This window comes from Cydia fagiglandana, chromosome 13, assembly GCF_963556715.1.
Source record: "Cydia fagiglandana chromosome 13, ilCydFagi1.1, whole genome shotgun sequence".
NCBI classification, from domain to species: Eukaryota; Metazoa; Arthropoda; class Insecta; order Lepidoptera; family Tortricidae; genus Cydia; species Cydia fagiglandana.
Window position 1 is genome coordinate 8,279,426 of NC_085944.1, and position 19,740 is coordinate 8,299,165.

Sequence of the window (19,740 nt, forward strand, 5' to 3'; positions counted from 1 at the left end):
TTTATTGGAGGCTGAGACAAGACACGCTTACGCTCGTCCAAGCAGTAGGAATATCTACTGGGGTGCTCATAGGTTACTAATATACAGTCTGACAAGAAATTGCCCATATTTAGGGTTCCGTACCTAATCAAAGGATAAAAACGGGACCCTATTTCTAAGACTCCATTGTCCGTCTATCTGTTTGTCACCAGATCTGTCTGTATCTCATGAACCGTGAACTGTCTAGCTAGACAGTTGAAATTTTCACAGATGATGTATTTCTGTTGCCGCTATAACAAACAAATATTGAAAACAATAAAATAAATATTAAAGTGGGGTCCCATACAACAAACGTGATTTTTTTGCCGTTTTTTGCGTAATGGTACGTACCCTTCGTGCGCGAGTCCGACTCGCACTTGCCTGGTTTTTGTTGCTAAACTCGGTGTCGAGTTATATGTATTAGAGAAAAGTTCATGGTCAAGCGCACAATTGTGAACTAGACTGGTCGTGCATAGGTCGCCCCTGACTCGTCACGATCCCAGCCAGACGAAAGCTTTCGCTGCGCCCACGGTCGGTACTAGTTCTGGGTGCTTAGCTAAGGTGACAATCGCTTGCGCTACGACAACGAAACGCTTTGTGTCTCTCTATCACTCTTCAATATTACTGTCGCAGTGAAAGTTGAGTTTCGGAGCGTAAACGATTGGTATGTTGGCTACGCACCCTGTGAGGTTACGGCAATATCCCTTTCTATTTTCAGGTTTGTTGCGAAAGGAAAGGAGAATATCCTATAATCTTCGTGACTTAATAACCCTAGAATAGGTCCCTTCGATAAATTTACAATCTAAAGATCACACGTTATGCGCAATAACACTGATAAATAACCTAATAATATGGGAAACCAGACGTGGTTGGCTTATTGTTAATAAACATTAAACACCCTTCTATAGATATAGTGCTGTCTTAGTCTTAGCATTTAATAACTGGAGTCGCCTTTAAGAGCTTACCTCTCTGCCGAATAACTTGCACAATTGTGCAAATTTTGTACCTATGGACTGACATGGCTATATTTGTACGTTACGTACAATAAATCATTTAGAAATAGCAATACATTTGACGTCCCCTCCCCCGCAAAAATCGGCAGACTATTACGTACAGAAAATTAAAGTGATGACGTCTCCAGTTACTAAATGCTCTAAGAGTGTTTTCATATTCTTACTTTTTAAGAAAATGTTCTAGGGTTACAATAGGTATTACATACAGTGTGTTTTCTGTAACAGGAGCAATAAATTAAACTGTAGGCTGTACTCTTCAAACTGACCAACATTTGTTCAGCAACTTTTGAAAATAACTCATGGTTTGATTTTTATTACACTTTAAAGTTTATTCTAAGACGCAATGTATTGCAAATTTTGGTATGTTAAAAGCGTGACAAGTAACGTCAAATACACTGATGTCGGCGTACATTGAAAGCAATATTTATTTTGTATGAAAAAAAGGAACTCTAAAGGATTCATAATTTTTAAAAGTTGCTGAACAAATGTTGGTCAGTTTGAGGAGTACAGCCATTCGTTTAATTTATTGCTCCTGTTACAGGAAGCACCCTGTATATTTATTATTATCTATAGAAGTAGTAGATTGTAAGGGTTATAAATATTGAACCTGGGTAACAAAGTTGACTCATAACGACAAATAAAACTTGTTATCAAATTCCTTATAAGCCCTCCCGCACACTCGTTGTATTCATTGATAATCATCTATGATATTTAGTTCAGACTAAACAAATCCACATTTTATTTTACACAATAACTCATATCACATTTTAAAAATATTATAAAATTTACATATCTACAACTAGTCCAAAAAATACAATAACTAAAAAAAAAAAACTTAATCTATCCTCCTCACTTAACATAAGACTAAACTACAAACAATGTATGAATGGAATATGATACATATATTTACTGTATTGGTGTAATTCTGCACAAGGGCATATGTTTTATGTTTATGACTTGGAAATACCACTGATATGTTATCTTAATAATTTTAGTTTGGAGGTAAAAGTCAATGGACTTTGCAAAATGTTGCAAATTCATAAATACATCAATTTAATAATATTCTAACATTTTTATTTAACAAAACAAAACATTTGAATAGCATAGGTAATTGATAAGAACTGTTACTCAAAATGTTTATTTGTCGAAACTCGAAAAGCGTGTAGTGTATAGAGTCTCAAATTATCGAAGAACTCATTGGTACCAGACGGAGTATGGACCCCCGACCCCCAGCTTAGAAGCCGCATTCTTTACCACTTTCGTACTATCGAAGGAAGACCTGCCTGTTACATTTCTATAAGGAATTTTTTTAGTGTTCCGTACAAAAGTTTCTTCACGGCATTCTTATGTGATCACTTCGGTCTTGCATATCAGTTTTTTTAGGGTTCCGTACCCAAAGGGTAAAACGTCTGTCTGTCACCAGGCTGTATCTCACGAACCGTGATAGCTAGACAGTTGAAATTTTCACAGATGATGTATTTCTGTTGCCACTATAACAACAAATACTAAAAACAGAATAAAATAAAGATTTAAGTGGGGCTCCCATACAGCAAACGTGATTTTTGACCAAAGTTAAGCAACGTCGGGCGTGGTCAGTACTTGGATGGGTGACCGTTTTATTTTTTGCATTTTTTTCCGTTTTTTTTGCTTTATGGTACGGAACCCTTCGTGCGCGAGTCCGACTCGCACTTGCCCGGTTTTTTAAACCACAGCAATATTGTTGTCCCCACTGTCCCAACTTTGGCCCTGCGGCACCAACTTGGTTGAGGTGACGGCATCGGTCACTGACTACGTCATCGTCCCATACTTCCCGCTTCCTTTAGCAGCTGGCCGGCCTTCACCGATGCTTGCATGTTCCTACTTATACATACGAGCGAGATAAACCGTGCACAGTGTACATTGCGACAACAGTATTAACGGATTTCAATATTAAATAAATATTATAAGGACATTCTTACACAATTTGACTTAGTCCCACGGTAAGCTCAAGAAGGCTTGTGTTTAGGGTACTCAGACAAAGATAAATATAATATACAAAGACTTAAATACATAGAAATCATCCATGACTTAGGAACAAATATCTGTGCTCATCACACGAATAAATGCCCTTACCAAGATTCAACACAGGACCATCAGCTTCCCAGGCAGGGTCACTACCCACTAGGCCAGACCGGTAGTCAAATTTAGAACATTTGTTAAAGTGTGACACGATTTGATTTTCTACTACTCACACAATAAACAGTACAATTTTAAACATCTTTATTTCGCTGCGCACATGTGAAACGCTTAATCTTCTGACTCGACTATAGCGAAGAATATGTGGTGTTTGACAGTTAGTATACCTTGGCTATTTATAATAATTTTATACTCCATATTATAATTTAATTCGTGCGAAAACTTTGACATGCTTGTATGAAGTATTTTAACATATTTGTATACAACTTTTAGGGAACAAATCTAATTATTTTAAGAAATATTTTGATTTGTGTGTTTTTTAAGTAGTCACACTACTATATAATATATAGATTATAAAGTGAAATAGATGTCATATGTTAATATAGATATTTGTATACTTTACTGATTTAAATCTTGTGTGTGTGCATTACCTACGCAGCCGCTGTGAATGCCGCATAACCTGTTCACTTATTAATATTCGTCACAAACAATCCAATATACATTAAGACAATAATTACTTACTCGATTACCTACGGAAGAGAACTTGTGGTGTTGTCTAGATTTCAATTACGGTAGTATTTATGTCACAATTCAAAAATAATTGCCTTATATGTAAACAATTAAAGTTTTAGTTTTGTCCAATCGCTCCTAAGCTATCGAAATTTCCAAAAGGTTGCGAGTTTGAATCTTGCACGAAGCGCTGAATTTTACCAATACAAATACTCTTTATTGCACATCTGAATAAAAGAAAAGTAAACAGAAATACAAGCAGGGGTAAACAACAGGGGTAATTTAAAAATTTAATAGAGTTAGATCAAGAAAAGTCTGCAGAGATTTTGACAGCACACGCAGTGCCAGTGTTATTAATACGTCATAATTTCTTAGAAGCTTGACATTTATAATAACACCTCCTTTGCGTGCGGTGTCTAAATCTCTGCAGACTTTTCTTGGTTTAACTCTAATGTAGGTATGGTGGCTGACCTTATTAAACCTACATTGTATTCTGGAGCACGATTAAAGTTTAGTCTTCAAAAATTTATAGGATTCGAGAACATAACATCAGTAGGTAGCTATTGCCCGTACTAAATCTGTACGTTCCCTAATTATAGTAATTATCATGTGACGCTGCGCCACAAACAAGCTTAACGTGCGGGCGTAATGAACGCTCAAGTGCTAATTGTCTTGACTGGTAAGTGCTACGGCTTATTAAGGTCGACGACATCAACTTTAATTGACAAATTTAATCAAGTTAGTAATTAGGATGTATTCCGTATTGGTTGTTATTGATTTTGTAATGACAATCTTGTTTTCCTTATATTAGAATACCTACATCTTAGGTATCCCAAATTACCATAAAAATTGAAGTAGGTAAAGTAGGTAGGTACTTATAACATAACCATTATAATCAGTTAATATCCTTTATTTATTTTTCTTATTGTTTTCCTTATATTAGAATGGCTACATAGGTATTCCAAAATACTATAAAAATTAAAATAGGTATAACATAACCATTGTAATCAGTTTCTATTATTATAATGCATTATGCAATAATGGCATGGAAATTTGAAACGGAAAAATGTTTAAAATGAGTTGCCTCGTGTTTTTGAACGCTTACATGTGCGGAAAAATTATACATAGCTATAATAGTTCGACTTCGACCTTTTAATAATATTTAGCGCAATACAATAGCAAACTTAAAACTTAAGGATTAAGACGGATATGTATGATATTAGTACCTTCGACACACACATGTGCATAACTGCACAATATACACCATAGCAAATCGAATAGGTGAGGGATCGTTAATCTTTAGAATTAACATAACAAGGTTTTATAGTGTCAACCTTTTCAACCGACTTCAAGATTTCAAAAGGAGGAGGTTCTCAATTCGGTTGTATGATTTTTTTCAGTAACTATTCCTTCGTGACAGTTCAGGTTTTCACTACTTCATTTAAAGTGCGTTACATGTAGGTAAAGCTGTTCGTTATTTTTTCATGAGAAAATACGACTACATAATGCACGTCTTTTTTTGGAAATCACGGAAAATCAATTCCGGTCTCAGTACAGTCAGCCGCAGTAAAAAGCAGGCTCGCTTTTCATTTTCTGCTCTTATTTTAAGAAGAATAGCATTGTTTAGTTAATTTGGAATATTTTGTAATATCACGCCCCCTTAGCTATACCTAATTCTGGTGCTGACTAGGACTGTCCTATACACACACACACACACACACACACATCTGACATGTGTGTGTCCTATACACAGATGGGGCCATCGTGTGCATAGTGTTACGAGACTACGGGGAACTGCTTTCAGTTGGTTTATGTCTTGATTCACAGCGTGACGGTTCCATGGAATCACGTGCGATGGAGAGGTCGCGGGTGGGGGGACGTTCTTGGTAATTTAATTACTATTGCCGAGAATAGACTTATTCTCACACTGCTATTACCATGTTTAGTAACGAGGTCATACAAGATAAGCGGTGGTGGGGTCCGTTTGTTGGTGCCTATATTCGAAATCTCTAAAAATAGCAATAATGTCAGTGGGACCATTTACAATCATGGGGCCAAAACAACGTAGACATATGTAGGTATAAGTAGAGAGGCATTCATGAAATGTGTTAATCAAAAGGTAAAAAGTAGTGAAATAAGTACATTTGTATTTGTAAATACATATTAGATTGAAGAGTTCATATTATTAGAATGAAAATAATTGTGTCTAATAGATACCAACCTACTAAGCCTACTAATCCTTGACCAACTTGAGTCTTGCCTATATGCGGGTTACTTTTATATAACGATCCATTAGTATGCTATTTAACATAAAACTACAACTCTCTAAGTGGGTACCCGTTTCCCAAGAGCACGTTTTCAGTTAAATAATAAAATCGCAAACGTAAAGAACAGCATTCAAATTTTTATCCTTTTTAGGGTTCCGTACCCAAAGGGTAAAACGGGACCCTATTACTAAGACTTCGCTGTCCGTCCGTCCGTCCGTCCGTCCGTCCGTCCGTCCGTCCGTCTGTCACCAGGCTGTATCTCACGAACCGTGATAGATAGACAGTTGAAATTTTCACAGATGATGTATTTCTGTTGCCGCTATAACAACAAATACTAAAAACAGAATAAAATAAAGATTTAAATGGGGCTCCCATACAACAAACGTGATTTTTGACAAAAGTTAAGCAACTCGGGAGTGGTCAGTACTTGGATGGGTGACCGTTTTTTTTTTGCTTTTTTTTGTTTTTTTTTTTGCATTATGGTACGGAACCCTTCGTGCGCGAGTCCGACTCGCACTTGCCCGGTTTTTTATTTGAAGTTAAATAATACCAAAATAATATGGTTATATCAGCATTATGACAGATATACTAGTTTTCGAATTATCCGAATCCTCAATTTCTAAATGTCACACCAAAATTGGTGTGGAACGGATGTACTTTTAGCTACCTTTTGCAAAGCGCCGAAATCGCGGAGTGAGCCACGCCTGCTAAAACTCAGCAGTGTTCCTATAATCATTCATTACCTATGCATACTTAGTTTCACAATAAAATAAAACAGCGTCTATCCGCTAGGCTACTTTCCCTAACGTTATAATTTCAAAACTAAAGAGAAAGAAGGCATTTTTATAACGATAGACAATAAAGAATTGGCATCTTCAGTCGAATTTGGATAAGTATATTACAACATTAGCTTGTCTTATATTCTACGAAATAAGATATTCGGTTGTAAAAGTATTTATCTTGACTCCAGTCACCTACCTTATCATGTAGGTCACTACCAAATTATCTTGTTTTATGATTAGTAACTTATTAATATTGTTCAATCTTACATATCAAAACATCATCATTTGTTTTCTTTAACAAAGAAATAGTTTATTTGCAGCGTGTCTGGCATGTTTGTTATTTATATTTTAATGCAATAAATAACAATATGGCGGCAATAATAACTGATTCAGACATAGTGATAGTGTGACAGATAAAATAATAAAGATTGTGTTATAACAATAAATGAATAATCTTAGGATTATTATTGTATGCTTGAGTGAGTACGTAGGTATTTTAAGAATCCAATAACTGGTATCGCTTGATACTTATGTCAATTTGCATAAACGATTTCTCCTAAATGTCAACAGTTTTAAATAGGCACTTAATTTATGCAGCTAGGATAGCTAAATGCAGTTTCAGTGTCTAAGCCACTCCGAGTAAATTTAGCGACTATTGGTGATTCATAATAAATATGAATTCATGTTCGTTAACTTTTACATTTTTAAAATATAAACAACATACTACATTACCAACATTATATTATAAAAACTAGAAGTTAGGTTCCCGTTCTCTTATCGGGAAATACAAAATTTTGTCTGTATGACCTTTCCCTCCTTTGGCTGTGTGTACCAGCTATATCATTAACTTACTATCATTATATGCTACTTAACTGAGACGGTTTGCAAAAAGTAATTAAAAAGGGAGAGTTATTGGCTATGCGTATTAAAGATGTTTAATTTAGTATGGATTATTATAATATAAGGCTATAATTTTTTTTAAATGGCAGGTCGAGCGTAATCACTACATTTAGTTCTCCCACCACATACGCCGCACATAGCTCATACAAGTGCTGAAACCATGCGAAAGTAGAATGTGAGACTCGGAACTGTGCACGCCAACCTAGGTTAGAAGGCTAGTAGCACTCTCGTACAACTTAATCAAACCTCATTCATTCACGTTTGTGACTCGTTCGCGTAAATTCTTGTTTTTATGCTCCAGCTATGGCACAATCAATAATTACTGAATGGTGATCATGACCACAGCGTCCGGACCCTTTACCCTATGGAATAGCGGACCATGGATCATTACCATCGTTACCGAGCTAGTCGATGGGACCAGCATAAGAGGTCAATTTACTCCGATTCGCCTAAGCGTCTTGACTTGACTCGCTCGAACTTGGATAAGCGAATATACAACCAAGGCATGTATTATCATCTCTTACAAAGAACTCGCTGCAGATTAACCAATTTAAGCGTATTCTTTAATCACAAATACGCGTATACTTACGAACCACAGGATTCACTTTTGTGTTGGTTCTCCTGAGTCGAGCATGCGTTAAGCGATGGGAACAGCAGAGCAGTTCCGGACCCGCGGAACTAAGTTCGTTGAACTCTTTTGTATGGGAAAATGCTAAGTAATCATCGCTTACCTAATTTGAATTAAGCATCATGTAATTAAATTATTATTTCACGTTTCTTCAACTCATCTATAGTCGTGAGAAGCTTCCGTGAGCTTAATAATTATTAAAGAATTTGCTCGTGTTACATACAGTTCAGCGTCCGGAATTTTTTGTCTAAAAACTAGTTCTTATTTACACCCATTTTAACAAAAAGTTTATAAAGTTGTAGTCCTTCTTAGTTGTAAGTACATAAACTGTATATTATGCATCCATTCTCGACGAACTTAACTGTTTGCTCCTAAAGTGTACTTGGTTTCTTCGGCGTTGGGCGGACAGAATAACGTCAGAGCAAAGGCCACATTGCAAGCCAACATGCACTGGGCCCAAGACAGAGCGGCTTGGAGAGCACTGGTGAAAAGTGTCCACATTCGTCACGTCCCTCAGCCATGAGGGTACGATAAGGAAGAAAAGAAACTGTATATGAAGAATATTCAGCGGAGATTAAAAGTTAATTAAAAACTCCGCGAATTTTGTTCGGAACTGTACAAGAGCAAGAGTCCATAAATACAGCTTATATATTTTTTACGACACGACGAATTTATCAAAAATATCATTGAAGGCAAGGAGACAGAGCTAGTCCCCTCTCTGGTCTCCCCAGACCAAGGAGAACGTACATAGATCAAGTAAAGGAAAAACTCACGTCGTGTCATATCAGGCTGTCAAGGAGAAGCCAGAGGACCGACATGTATGTAAATCGCTCCACCAACGAGAGTGCAACTCTTAAATAGATGATGATGATGTTATTTTTTATATCCTCGAAATCGTACAGAATCGGAATCTGGGTGAAATATAGAATGTAGTGTAGTTAGATGTTTAGTGGATAGATGAACGTGTAACGAGCTGTTGATCCAATTTGCCCGCCAGCCACCGGGGGCTCACCGTCGATTGCAGCCTCCACAAAGTAATCCTCTCATTTTCTGCAAGGACGATCTTGCCACAGTATCACAATTTTATCATTTTTCTATGTTGGAAAATTCAGTTATGTTCATTTTCTAGGAGATTAATGAAAGCGTAGTCTTAATATTATTCCGTTTTACAATCAAGAAGTTGGACTGCATTTGTATTCAAATAATAATAATAACAGTTATGTTAAAACTGGTTACTTTCACAACTGTTTATTTTCAATTTCCGCGTAGCATGTATAACATGTATAGCATATTCAATCGAAGAGATCTAGCATGGCCTATCCTAAAAAACTGTGGCCAAGTGCGTGTCGGGCCACGCATATGCGTTTCGCACTTTCATACGATATGAAAAAGCCATACAATCAAAAGTGCGTACTTTCGCGGTACATTAGAGACACATTTTTTTGGAAATTCGAGGCAAATATTTTCAAAAGTACATATTTACTCAATCAGAAGCTTATTCAGTAACCTAAGATTTGTTAGGGTTCCGTACCCAAAGGGTAAAACGGGACCCTATTACTAAGACTTCGCTGTCCGTCTGTCACCAGGCTGTATCTCACGAACCGTGATAGCTAGACAGTTGAAATTTTCACAGATGATGTATTTCTGTTGCCGCTATAACAACAAATACTAAAAACAGAATAAAATAAAGATTTAAATGGGGCTCCCATACAACAAACGTGATTTTTGACCAAAGTTAAGCAACGTCGGGAGGGGTCAGTACTTGGATGGGTAACCGTTTTCTTTTTGCTTTTTTTTGTTTTTTTTTGCATTATGGTACGGAACCCTTCGTGCGCGAGTCCGACTCGCACTTGCCCGGTTTTTTTTAAATACCTATATATAAAATGACACTAAGATGTTTACTCAATATTTTTTAGGGTTCCGTACCCAAAGGGTAAAACGGGACCCTATTACTAAGACTTCGCTGTCCGTCCGTCCGTCCGTCCGTCCGTCTGTCACCAGGCTGTATCTCACGAACCGTGATAGCTAGAGAGTTGAAATTTTCACAGATGATGTACCTATTTCTGTTGCCGCTATAACAACAAATACTAAAAACAGAATAAAATAAAGATTTAAATGGGGCTCCCATACAACAAACGTGATTTTTGACCAAAGTTAAGCAACGTCGGGAGAGGTCAGTACTTGGATGGGTGGCCGTTTTTTTTTGCTTTTTCTTTGTGTTTTTTTGCATTATGGTACGGAACCCTTCGTGCGCGAGTCCGACTCGCACTTGCCCGGTTTTTTACTTCTATATAGTTACTCACGTACATGTATGGACTGCCCCCACTAATTATTTTTAATTATGTTCTCCTCTACAGGTCGTAATTATTAACCGATTCTCGTGAAAGTTTGTAACCAGATTCTATGATTAAATAGATTGTTTTAATTGATCCACTTTTTGGAAATTTTATAAAAAGTGGAAATTTGCACAAAGGACTTAAGCGCCAATAGCGTCTATGGTACCGACTCAACAAACTAAGTATTTTCACTTTTACAATTTCTAAGCTTAACGCGAGGTCTACAGCTCACTGAGCCACTAGTAATAGAAAGCCCAATGGTGCTCCTTGTGCACAGCCCTGGCGATCCCGACACGTCACCCCTCTAATCGTCCCATTTCCCCGCGGGTGAACGTTAATAACGCGCGAGTGCCGCTGGCGTCTGCCGCGGCCGCGGTGCTCGCGCTCCGCTGGCGGCTCGGCGCTCGGCCACTACCGTAGTAGTCGCACGAGGGCAGTCGCGCCGGTAGCACGCCGCCCCGCGAGTCCGCTCCACGCAGCGCGTACGATGACAGTGCCTCCGGTAGCTTTCTACACAACGGTACACGCGTAGGCCCCATGTTTGCGAATTCACGTCTTACCAAGTTTCCCGTAGCCTGACCTGAGCTGAAGGATTGCGAAACTGTACAAGTGAAGTTTATAAATACATTGGCATTAGTGCGAAGTGACGCTCGATCGAGATGAGCGCGTGCAGCAAGTTTGCAGACTTTTGGAGGAACACTTGTGGAGCAGGTGAGATGAGATGCCCAGGAGTTACTTTCGTAGACAATACCTCACGCCGCGCGCCGCAGGCAGTCGCTGCTCGCAGATTTAATCGTGTATCATAATTACAAGTAGCCCACGAACGTTAGCAAGTTTAAGCTTAACGAACTTATCAGGCTTCTTAAACTGCCATTGTTTGGTAACACCCAACACCTAATTTTAACGCGATACAGAAACGACTGCGTAATACTTACGTGAACTCGGTTAAACAAATTCAAAACAAACAAATTAACGGTACAGAACAAAACGTTGAACTTAAAATTATCGACTTACAACGAATGACATTTGGTTTTGACATTTGTCGCGGGTCATTCGTCTCATTGTTTGCGCCACAGACTGCTGTTTCATGACGTTTTCACCTCAGCGCCAGCGATTTGTTTACGCTTTCTGTTTACAAGTTCATTTAACATTGGCGCCTGTGAGGAATTTTCTAACTGCACTTTTCTAATTCGTCCATAGTACTGAAAATAGGAACAGGGACATTGTACGAATGTTATTTTTAAGTAAGTAAGCGTTTTATAAATCTTTTTTGTCAAGACTAAAAAGGCGGAATGCTTTATATCGCATATAAAAAATGTGTTTGTTAATAGCCTGCTACCTACCTACTGGCTCGAAATTAACATGCCCAGGTATAGTCGTCACTCGTCAGACTATATTTATCATATAATAAACATTAAACTCAATATGGTTGTTTATAAACTTCAAGATCACTCTGTGATAACGACCAGTTTTTCAACAAATTGGCAACCATATAACAAATAGCTAATTGAAGGTTACTTGTCAGACAAGTAGTTGAATCTATGACACTTGATCACAAAGCTAATTAACATCGAAAAAAGAAGCACAGCAAGATGGTCTGTCACAACTACTAGATGCGACTGGTACAGTCAGCAGCAGAAGTCGCTATGCACTCCAGGTGCTCAAAGAGAGGTAAACGTTTAAACAGTCAAAAAGTTGTTGACTGTCATGGTAGTATTTACTTGTGAGCGCTCAACGTGTCACAATTATGTTAACAGTCGCTATTCATTAATTTCTACACTTACAACAAGTCACTGATACCTTAGCTGTCAAAAAACCAATGGTATCTAAGCGGTCAACGTGTCAAATATATCTGAACAATGTGGGAAAATAGACTTTAAAGCATACAAGTATGGTCGAATGTTAAATGAAAAATAGCCATGCTAATTTCAGGTAAAGCGTTTTGACAATCATCGAAAGCAGTACAGTCTTGTCATCACATACATCTATCTCACGTTTCAACCTCAACCTTCAACCATTTGACAGGAGCCTCACGGTCAACTTACTGCAAACTATTTCTTTTAACAGATTCGTCAAGACGAATGACACATAGCAAAAGCTAACTGAAGCCGAATTTAGAGTCAATTGTCAAGGCACGTTGTGGTCTCAGTAACAGGCGTTTGCTTTTCAAAGCAGAGACCGCGGGTTCAAATCTCAGTCGCACGCACCTAGAGATTACAGCTTTTTATTTTTTTTGGGTTTCATTTCTATTATTAATTTGTGTCTTCTGGTTTTATGTTAATTTCGCATTCGTTTATATAATTTTTGAATATATGTCACATGTAGCGTATGTACTACTTTCTATCAGGACGTTGTAGGTTTGAACCCGCAGTGGGCGTTACTTAGATTACTCCTGTGCGGAATGCCATTTGATATTTACTGCTAGGTTGGATATGTTTAACACCTTTACTGCTCGTTCTCCTCACGTGGGGCCACGGCTAGCCTCTATTACAAAGCCATAAAGTTTACATGTCAGATTGGGACAGTGAACGTGTTACGTTTCAATTCAATTATTTTCTCCTTCGTTCTTTGATCGATTCGGGGCATCGCATTTTAGTACTATACAGGGTAGCCCATTTAGATCGGTCAGTATGGGAAAATCTAAAACTATAAGACATTCACCGATCTCTTCTTAGGAACCATGTCATCGACTTTAGTAACAAGAAAAACTGCATTCATACATTAAAAAAAAATGTATGTAAAATGTACTGAAAATAAAAACCGGGCAAGTGCGAGTCGGACTTGCGCACGAAGCGTTCCGTATCATAATGCAAAAAAGCCAAAAAGAAAACGGTCACCCGTCCAAGTACTGACCCCGCCCGACGTTGCTTAACTTCGGTCAAAAATCACGTTTGTTGTACGGGAGCCCCACTTAAATCTTTATTTTATTCTGTTTTTCGTATTTGTTGTTATAGCGGCAACAGAAATACATCATCTGTGAAAATTTCAACTGTCTAGCTATCACGGTTCGTGAGATACAGCCTGGTAACAGGCGGACGGACGGACGGATGGATGGACGGACGGACAGCAGAGTCTTAGTAATAGGGTCCCATTTTACCCTTTGGGTACGAAACCCTAAAATTGCTGGTCTCTTCGAAAACTTACTACCTACATTAAATTAAAGGATATGAAAACAATGCATTTTATTAATTTCAAATATCATGTTTCATAGTAACATTTATTGTTTAAGACCTACACAATCGATATCTAAATAGAAATAAGTCTTAGTTTTATTTTTCAAAACGTTCGGGGTTCGATTCCCGAGCTGAGTACACATTTTTTTTAAATGTATGAATGCACTTTTTCGTGTTACTAAAATCGATGACATGATTCCTAAGAAGAGATCGGTGTATATCTTATAGTATCAGATTTTCCCATACTGGCCGATCTAAATGGGCCACCCTGTATAATATATTTTAGTACAATAAGCGGGCTAAATAAATATATTAACATAGGTATATAATATGCTCTACGGTTTGGAAGAACAGTACAGCCGCATATGACCTTACCGCCGCGCGACCGCGTAGAACCTACTTATTTATTGTCTAAGTTTGACACTTAACGATAAAATACTTCTTTAAGAAAGGAGGTGTCAGTTCGTAGTGCTACAGTATTTATTTTAAAGTTAAACAGATAAAATGTTGATGCTTAGTTACCATTGAAATAACAACTGCTTAGCAACTGGTGGCACCCTGACTGCTGACGTACGTGATTGGCAGTGCGTGTAGGTATTAATGACAGCAGCTTGAATTTGAGTGCCTAGTTACCACTGACTTTTTAACCGTTATTGTCATTGTGATTAAATAAGGGCGTATGTGTTAAAGAAAAACTCAGAAGTTAAGGTATTTGTGACGAACTGAAAGCCTACGTGAAAATGACATCTTAGATGTCCTTATTTTTGTGACGATTGAAGTGTATAATGTTTTCTTGGACATCTTGCCCGCTCAGGTATATCTGCTGCTGACTGTATCTACTACAAGAAAAACTGTCATGTCAAGGCGATATCCTAATTACCCACAGCATTATCGACTAGTCTTTATTCTCTGTATCTCTATTTAATTCAAATGTATATAAATCCAATTCAATGTAATTAACGCCGCGTCGCGTCAAGCTTGTGCACTTACATTGGTTACCCTATTACGCTAGCAGAAACAAGTAAGTACGATATACGAACCAATACAATTCCAAATTTGTATCAATTCATCAAATTTTAATTTGAGAAATCTCTAGACCATTAGATAATAAACACCTAGACTATCGAAAGTGTCATTAAATAAGAGAAAGGTGCTAAATTGCAATCAAGTTCTATAAAAGCTATCAAATATCGAAGCGCCATGTAGTATTGTGCAAGGTCATCCATATGAATGAATAGATATTTATATCCTGTTGGAACGGGCGAGAGCTCCACTCTCACTGTTGACGCGCAAACCAGATCTGCGAACAAAACGGCCCTGACTGGTTTCCTGCACAATGAGATATTCTCAACAGTTAGCGTACGCCACGCCAGATACAAACGTGCGAAAATCCGGACGGGACGGTTGCAATACGTGAGCCGATTGCATTGCCCAATGATCCCTTCATGTGATATTGAGAAGGTATTTATTTAACAAGTTTATTCGAAATATAAGGCCTATACTCGCCACAGTCATGTACAGTATACATAGGTAGATAATTGTAACCAATCCATTAACGCGAGAGTGGGCGTTAAAAATACCCACATTACGTTTTTGTTTTGATACAATTTCAATACATCATTTGCTTACTCAAGAATAGATCCAAAGTACGGTCATTGGAATGATATCATATCAGCAATATTTTGTTTGAGTACACAATCGAAATAGTTTTTTTCTTGTACGAATTACGTCGTAATGACTCACAGGTACTCTTAACTGTAATTAAAGCACACATCAGTGTTACTATAGTTACGTAATGCACTTAAACGTAAGTATAATGGCTTGTCTGCTACATCTTCAGCTACTTGTCTAGATCTAGCATCGCATTACGCCTTGACACCCTTAATGCTACACCGATTCCATGTAATCCGATAGGATTAATGTTTCCCACATTGACGTTATGAAATCTGCAGCTAACAATGTAGGTATATAATTAGAGGTTAGTCGTTCAGTCTGTTCATGGTCAGTAGAAAACGTCTGAAATTTGGGTTGAAATGCAAGCGAAATAATGAGATCTTTGTTAATAAGGTTTCTGGCTAACCTCCTTCATTTCCGCGTGGTGTTTCAAAGTCACGACCAGAAAATTGGACGGATTATTATTCGCTCCAGAGTCTACTCAAATTTTGTTCACGTCTCACCTTAGTATTATTCGAAGGTTCTTTTCGTTTGCCGCGGTAAGAAGCGGCATGATACGCGTTGTGGTTTGTGGTTCGTTTATCCCAACAACCGCTATAAATGTTTTGTGAGATATAAACTTTTCATCTGGACAAAGCGCGAGTAGCTATTACGGTTAAGACGGTAGTGAAATTCCTCAACACTTTACGACGAGTCAAACAAAAACGTTGGAAGAGTCACAACATTGTGCGCGAACCTGCCAAGTGGAGCTCTTGAGCTTGAGGCTATGTCCTTTCCTTTTGCAAATGTTTTTCCTATGACAAAGATAACTAGGAAAACCTGAAAATGTTTCCTAACTCTGTATCTATTGTGAGTAACAGGAAGTCACGCGAATAAAAAGTATGATACCTACAGTCAAGATACCTAATTACATCAGTTACAGTGTGAAAAAGAGATTAAATCTACTTTACATGATCTAGTCTCATCACAATGTAAGAGGCTTATCACGCTATTAATATTATGTAGATATGTAATCATACAGATATTACATATACCTAAGTACCACACAAAAAAATTGCGTGACCAGCACCCATCGACATATGAATGTTGAATGTCGTTCATGAGTGACGTGATCTGCTTGGTAAGTCCAAATTAAGTGTTTTATATTTCGCACACGATACTGTTGACCTGCGCCTCGCCGACTAAGTTGAAAATACGCGTTTCAGAGTCCACTCTGAAAGTAGGTCGCGCATTAAATTTAAGGCCATTATTTCCCGAAGCTAATCTCCATGTAAGTGGTGAAGTAAAGGTACCTACTTACCTCATTAGTCATTATGCTCTGTTTACTAGTGGTGCGGTAACATTAGCACAACATGGCCTGACGCCGCGGGACGTGCACGGCATTCGTAGGTTCTCCTTTGCTGTAACAATCGGTATATGTATGAACAACTATTAATTTGATTAGTCTGACACCCATTGTATCCTTGTTGGACAGACAGACTCGCATGGCAAAGGTAATCAAATAAATAGTGAACCACTGTGCGCGAACGCATTGCCAAGAACGCTTCGTTTTAGGCAAATATTTTCAAGGTGCTTCCAATGCCGGATCCATGACCTTCTCGCTAAATTTACGAACCAACGTCTGATTACTTTTACACGTAGGTACAAGCGATATTTTTATTTTTACTTTAATCATGCTGAATTATTATATACATCACGTCGAGTCGTGCAGTGTTTACTTGTGTGAAAACCCAGTAGGATCTGTGAAAACCGATTGTTTTTGTGCTCTGTAGTAGGTACATACGTATGTTTTCTGCAATACGTAAAGAGAAACTAAGACGCATAAGTAACATAAATAATCTGGTTACTTTCTTAGAAGTATAACTAAAGCAGTCACGTATTGTGTAATGTAAGTGCCGACATATGTAGCCCATTTTATTGCAGTATAAAGTAGAAACATAATTGCCTGATAACGGTCACCCGTACGCCGGGGAATCCATGCAATCTTCGTTGTTTAGTGATACGACCAGCTTTGGAACATCCTCAATATAGGCTCGTAAAACTCTGAATTAGTCTGATGACACGCTTTGGGCATTACGCCTCTATAATGTTGGTCGTGGAAGGCATTGTGTGTGTAATTAGTTTATAGTGTTTATATGGCTTGATAGCAGCCAATTATGTTTTATCAAAAGAACAAGAATATTAACATTATCAAAAACCTTCGGGAAACTTGACGCATTAGATGAAGTGTAATCCCATAAATACCTTTTTGAATCGGATACCTTTTAATAAACTAATTCTTATGCATATTTTTGGAATTAGGTTGAAGTCGAACGGAGCCCAAGTTTCTTTAGGATGGGATGCACCCAAGCGGTAAGATGAGGTGTGCACAGCACCTAGTAGGAGTATAGTCTACTATATAATAAAATATACAGCCAAAGACGCGATATTATAATATATATTGTTACTACATAAGGAAACGTAGATTATGTAGCGATGCAAAAATCTGCGAGATGTATTGGGTATATAGCCTAATGGCCAAATAACCACTTTGGCTGATAATAATATTCAAACACAAAATTAAGACATCTGGACTCGAGTAAATCGTGGTAATGGTTCCTTGCCCGACGTCGCAGTTATTATTTCTGATCGAGCGCAATCCGTTACGGTTGATCGGTTCGTTCGAAATCGTAACCGACATAATCCGTTCGTCTCACTCGACGACCGCGAAGGTAGCGGCTACACGAACGCGATAATTACTGCGTTGGCGGTGACGACGACCATATGACTTGTTTAGGCAGTGATTCAAACAGTTTTGATGTCTGAACTCAATTGAGCTCGCTAGGTTGACACTTGCCAATCTTCGTAGCCTATCGTCGTTGGATCATCACGCTGGTCTGATGATAATTGAAATAAATCTTGACATTAAATATTGATTAATTCAGAGATAAGTACATTTGCACCGATCGTGAATATTACCTAGATACCTAATAATTAAAAGATTGTCATACATAAATGATTACTTACCCGTAACGGCATATTTCAAATTCAACAATAACGGTTCGTTAGGTTATGAGAAGAGGAATCGACCTGTTTTAAGTTTTAATACGAATAAACAATAAGCCTGACCCTTCTACAAATATACGTTAAAACTATGTACTTACTATATTATTTTAAACATATTTAAACATTTTATTGTCCCTATAGACTTTATATAGTCGTGGTTAGAGTGATTCAATTAATTAAGTTTTGTCTTTTGTCTTTCGATGTGCGGCAAACGAATCATAATATTGTAGTAGACGCTGACGAGTAACTATTTTAATCAATTGGAAGCTTCTCGAATATTACTTTCATAGACTCTATTGATTATGATCGAAATAGTGGACGATTTATATTTAAAAGACCACGTGACGGGTCAAATACGGCCATAGAGTGAGGACATAGTGCTTATTGATTGCTAGAACGAATTGAATCATTTCAGCTACCTACGAGTCTATGGTCACGAGCAGTTTTTACAGTTAGTACAGCAAATATCGTTTGAGTAAATCCTCATAAATAAAAATACGAAAACGTTCTAAAATTCCCAACCACAAGTAAGATAAAAAATACCCCACCGACAGGCGGCAACATCTGTTAGGTACATTAAAAACTGAGATTAAAAAGGAATCCCAACAACGTTTTACAAAAAATGTATTATTATTTTAATTGAAATGATGTAACTATTGCTATATTAAACTTACTATAAATAAATGCAACCCGTGTTATTGCAACCGTCACGATAGGTGAAATACTAGTAGTTACCGACCTGGATGGTTGTCATCTGCGCGCGTAGGCACACATAGCTATTACATAACATAGTGCTCAATCGTGACATTGCATGGCCTGTGAGCTGTGACCTAATCAAGCTACTTAAACGCTACAAATTGCCTTAATGAATGCCTCTAGGAAAGTCCAAATTAATTTAATGCTTTACTTTACACATTGTTTTTTCAGCGATTCGTGACATCATCGCAAATTTTGTTCATAGCACGTTCCCTCCAATCAGATTCCTCTGAACTTTTCTATCACTATGACTATTTAGAATAGCAGATTAGATTAGAATTAGATTGCTTTGAAACGCTTTGAATGCCTCTAGGAAAGTCCAAATTCATTTAATGCTTTACTTTACACATTGTTTTTTCAGCGATTCGTGACATCATCGCAAATTTTGTTCATAGCACGTCCAATCCGATTCCTCTGAACTTTTCTATGACTATGACTATTTCGAATAGCAGATTAGATTAGA

The 19,740-nt window shown here is 37.7% G+C and overlaps 1 protein-coding gene across 4 annotated transcripts in view; it reads left to right on the top strand.

The window, feature by feature from the left end:
- LOC134670176 (uncharacterized) overlaps positions 1 to 19,740 on the top strand; it is an 80,277-nt gene that overhangs the window by 25,705 nt on the left and 34,832 nt on the right. Inside the window, exon 1 of one of the 4 annotated variants that reach the window (XM_063527871.1) lies at positions 11,047 to 11,340. The exons of the other annotated variants lie outside the window; for them this stretch is intronic. Within the exon in view, the coding sequence (XP_063383941.1) occupies positions 11,289 to 11,340 (52 nt within the window). The 5' untranslated portion in view covers positions 11,047 to 11,288. Of the gene's footprint in view, positions 1 to 11,046; positions 11,341 to 19,740 lie in introns of those variants that run through there. 4 annotated transcript variants of the gene reach the window in all.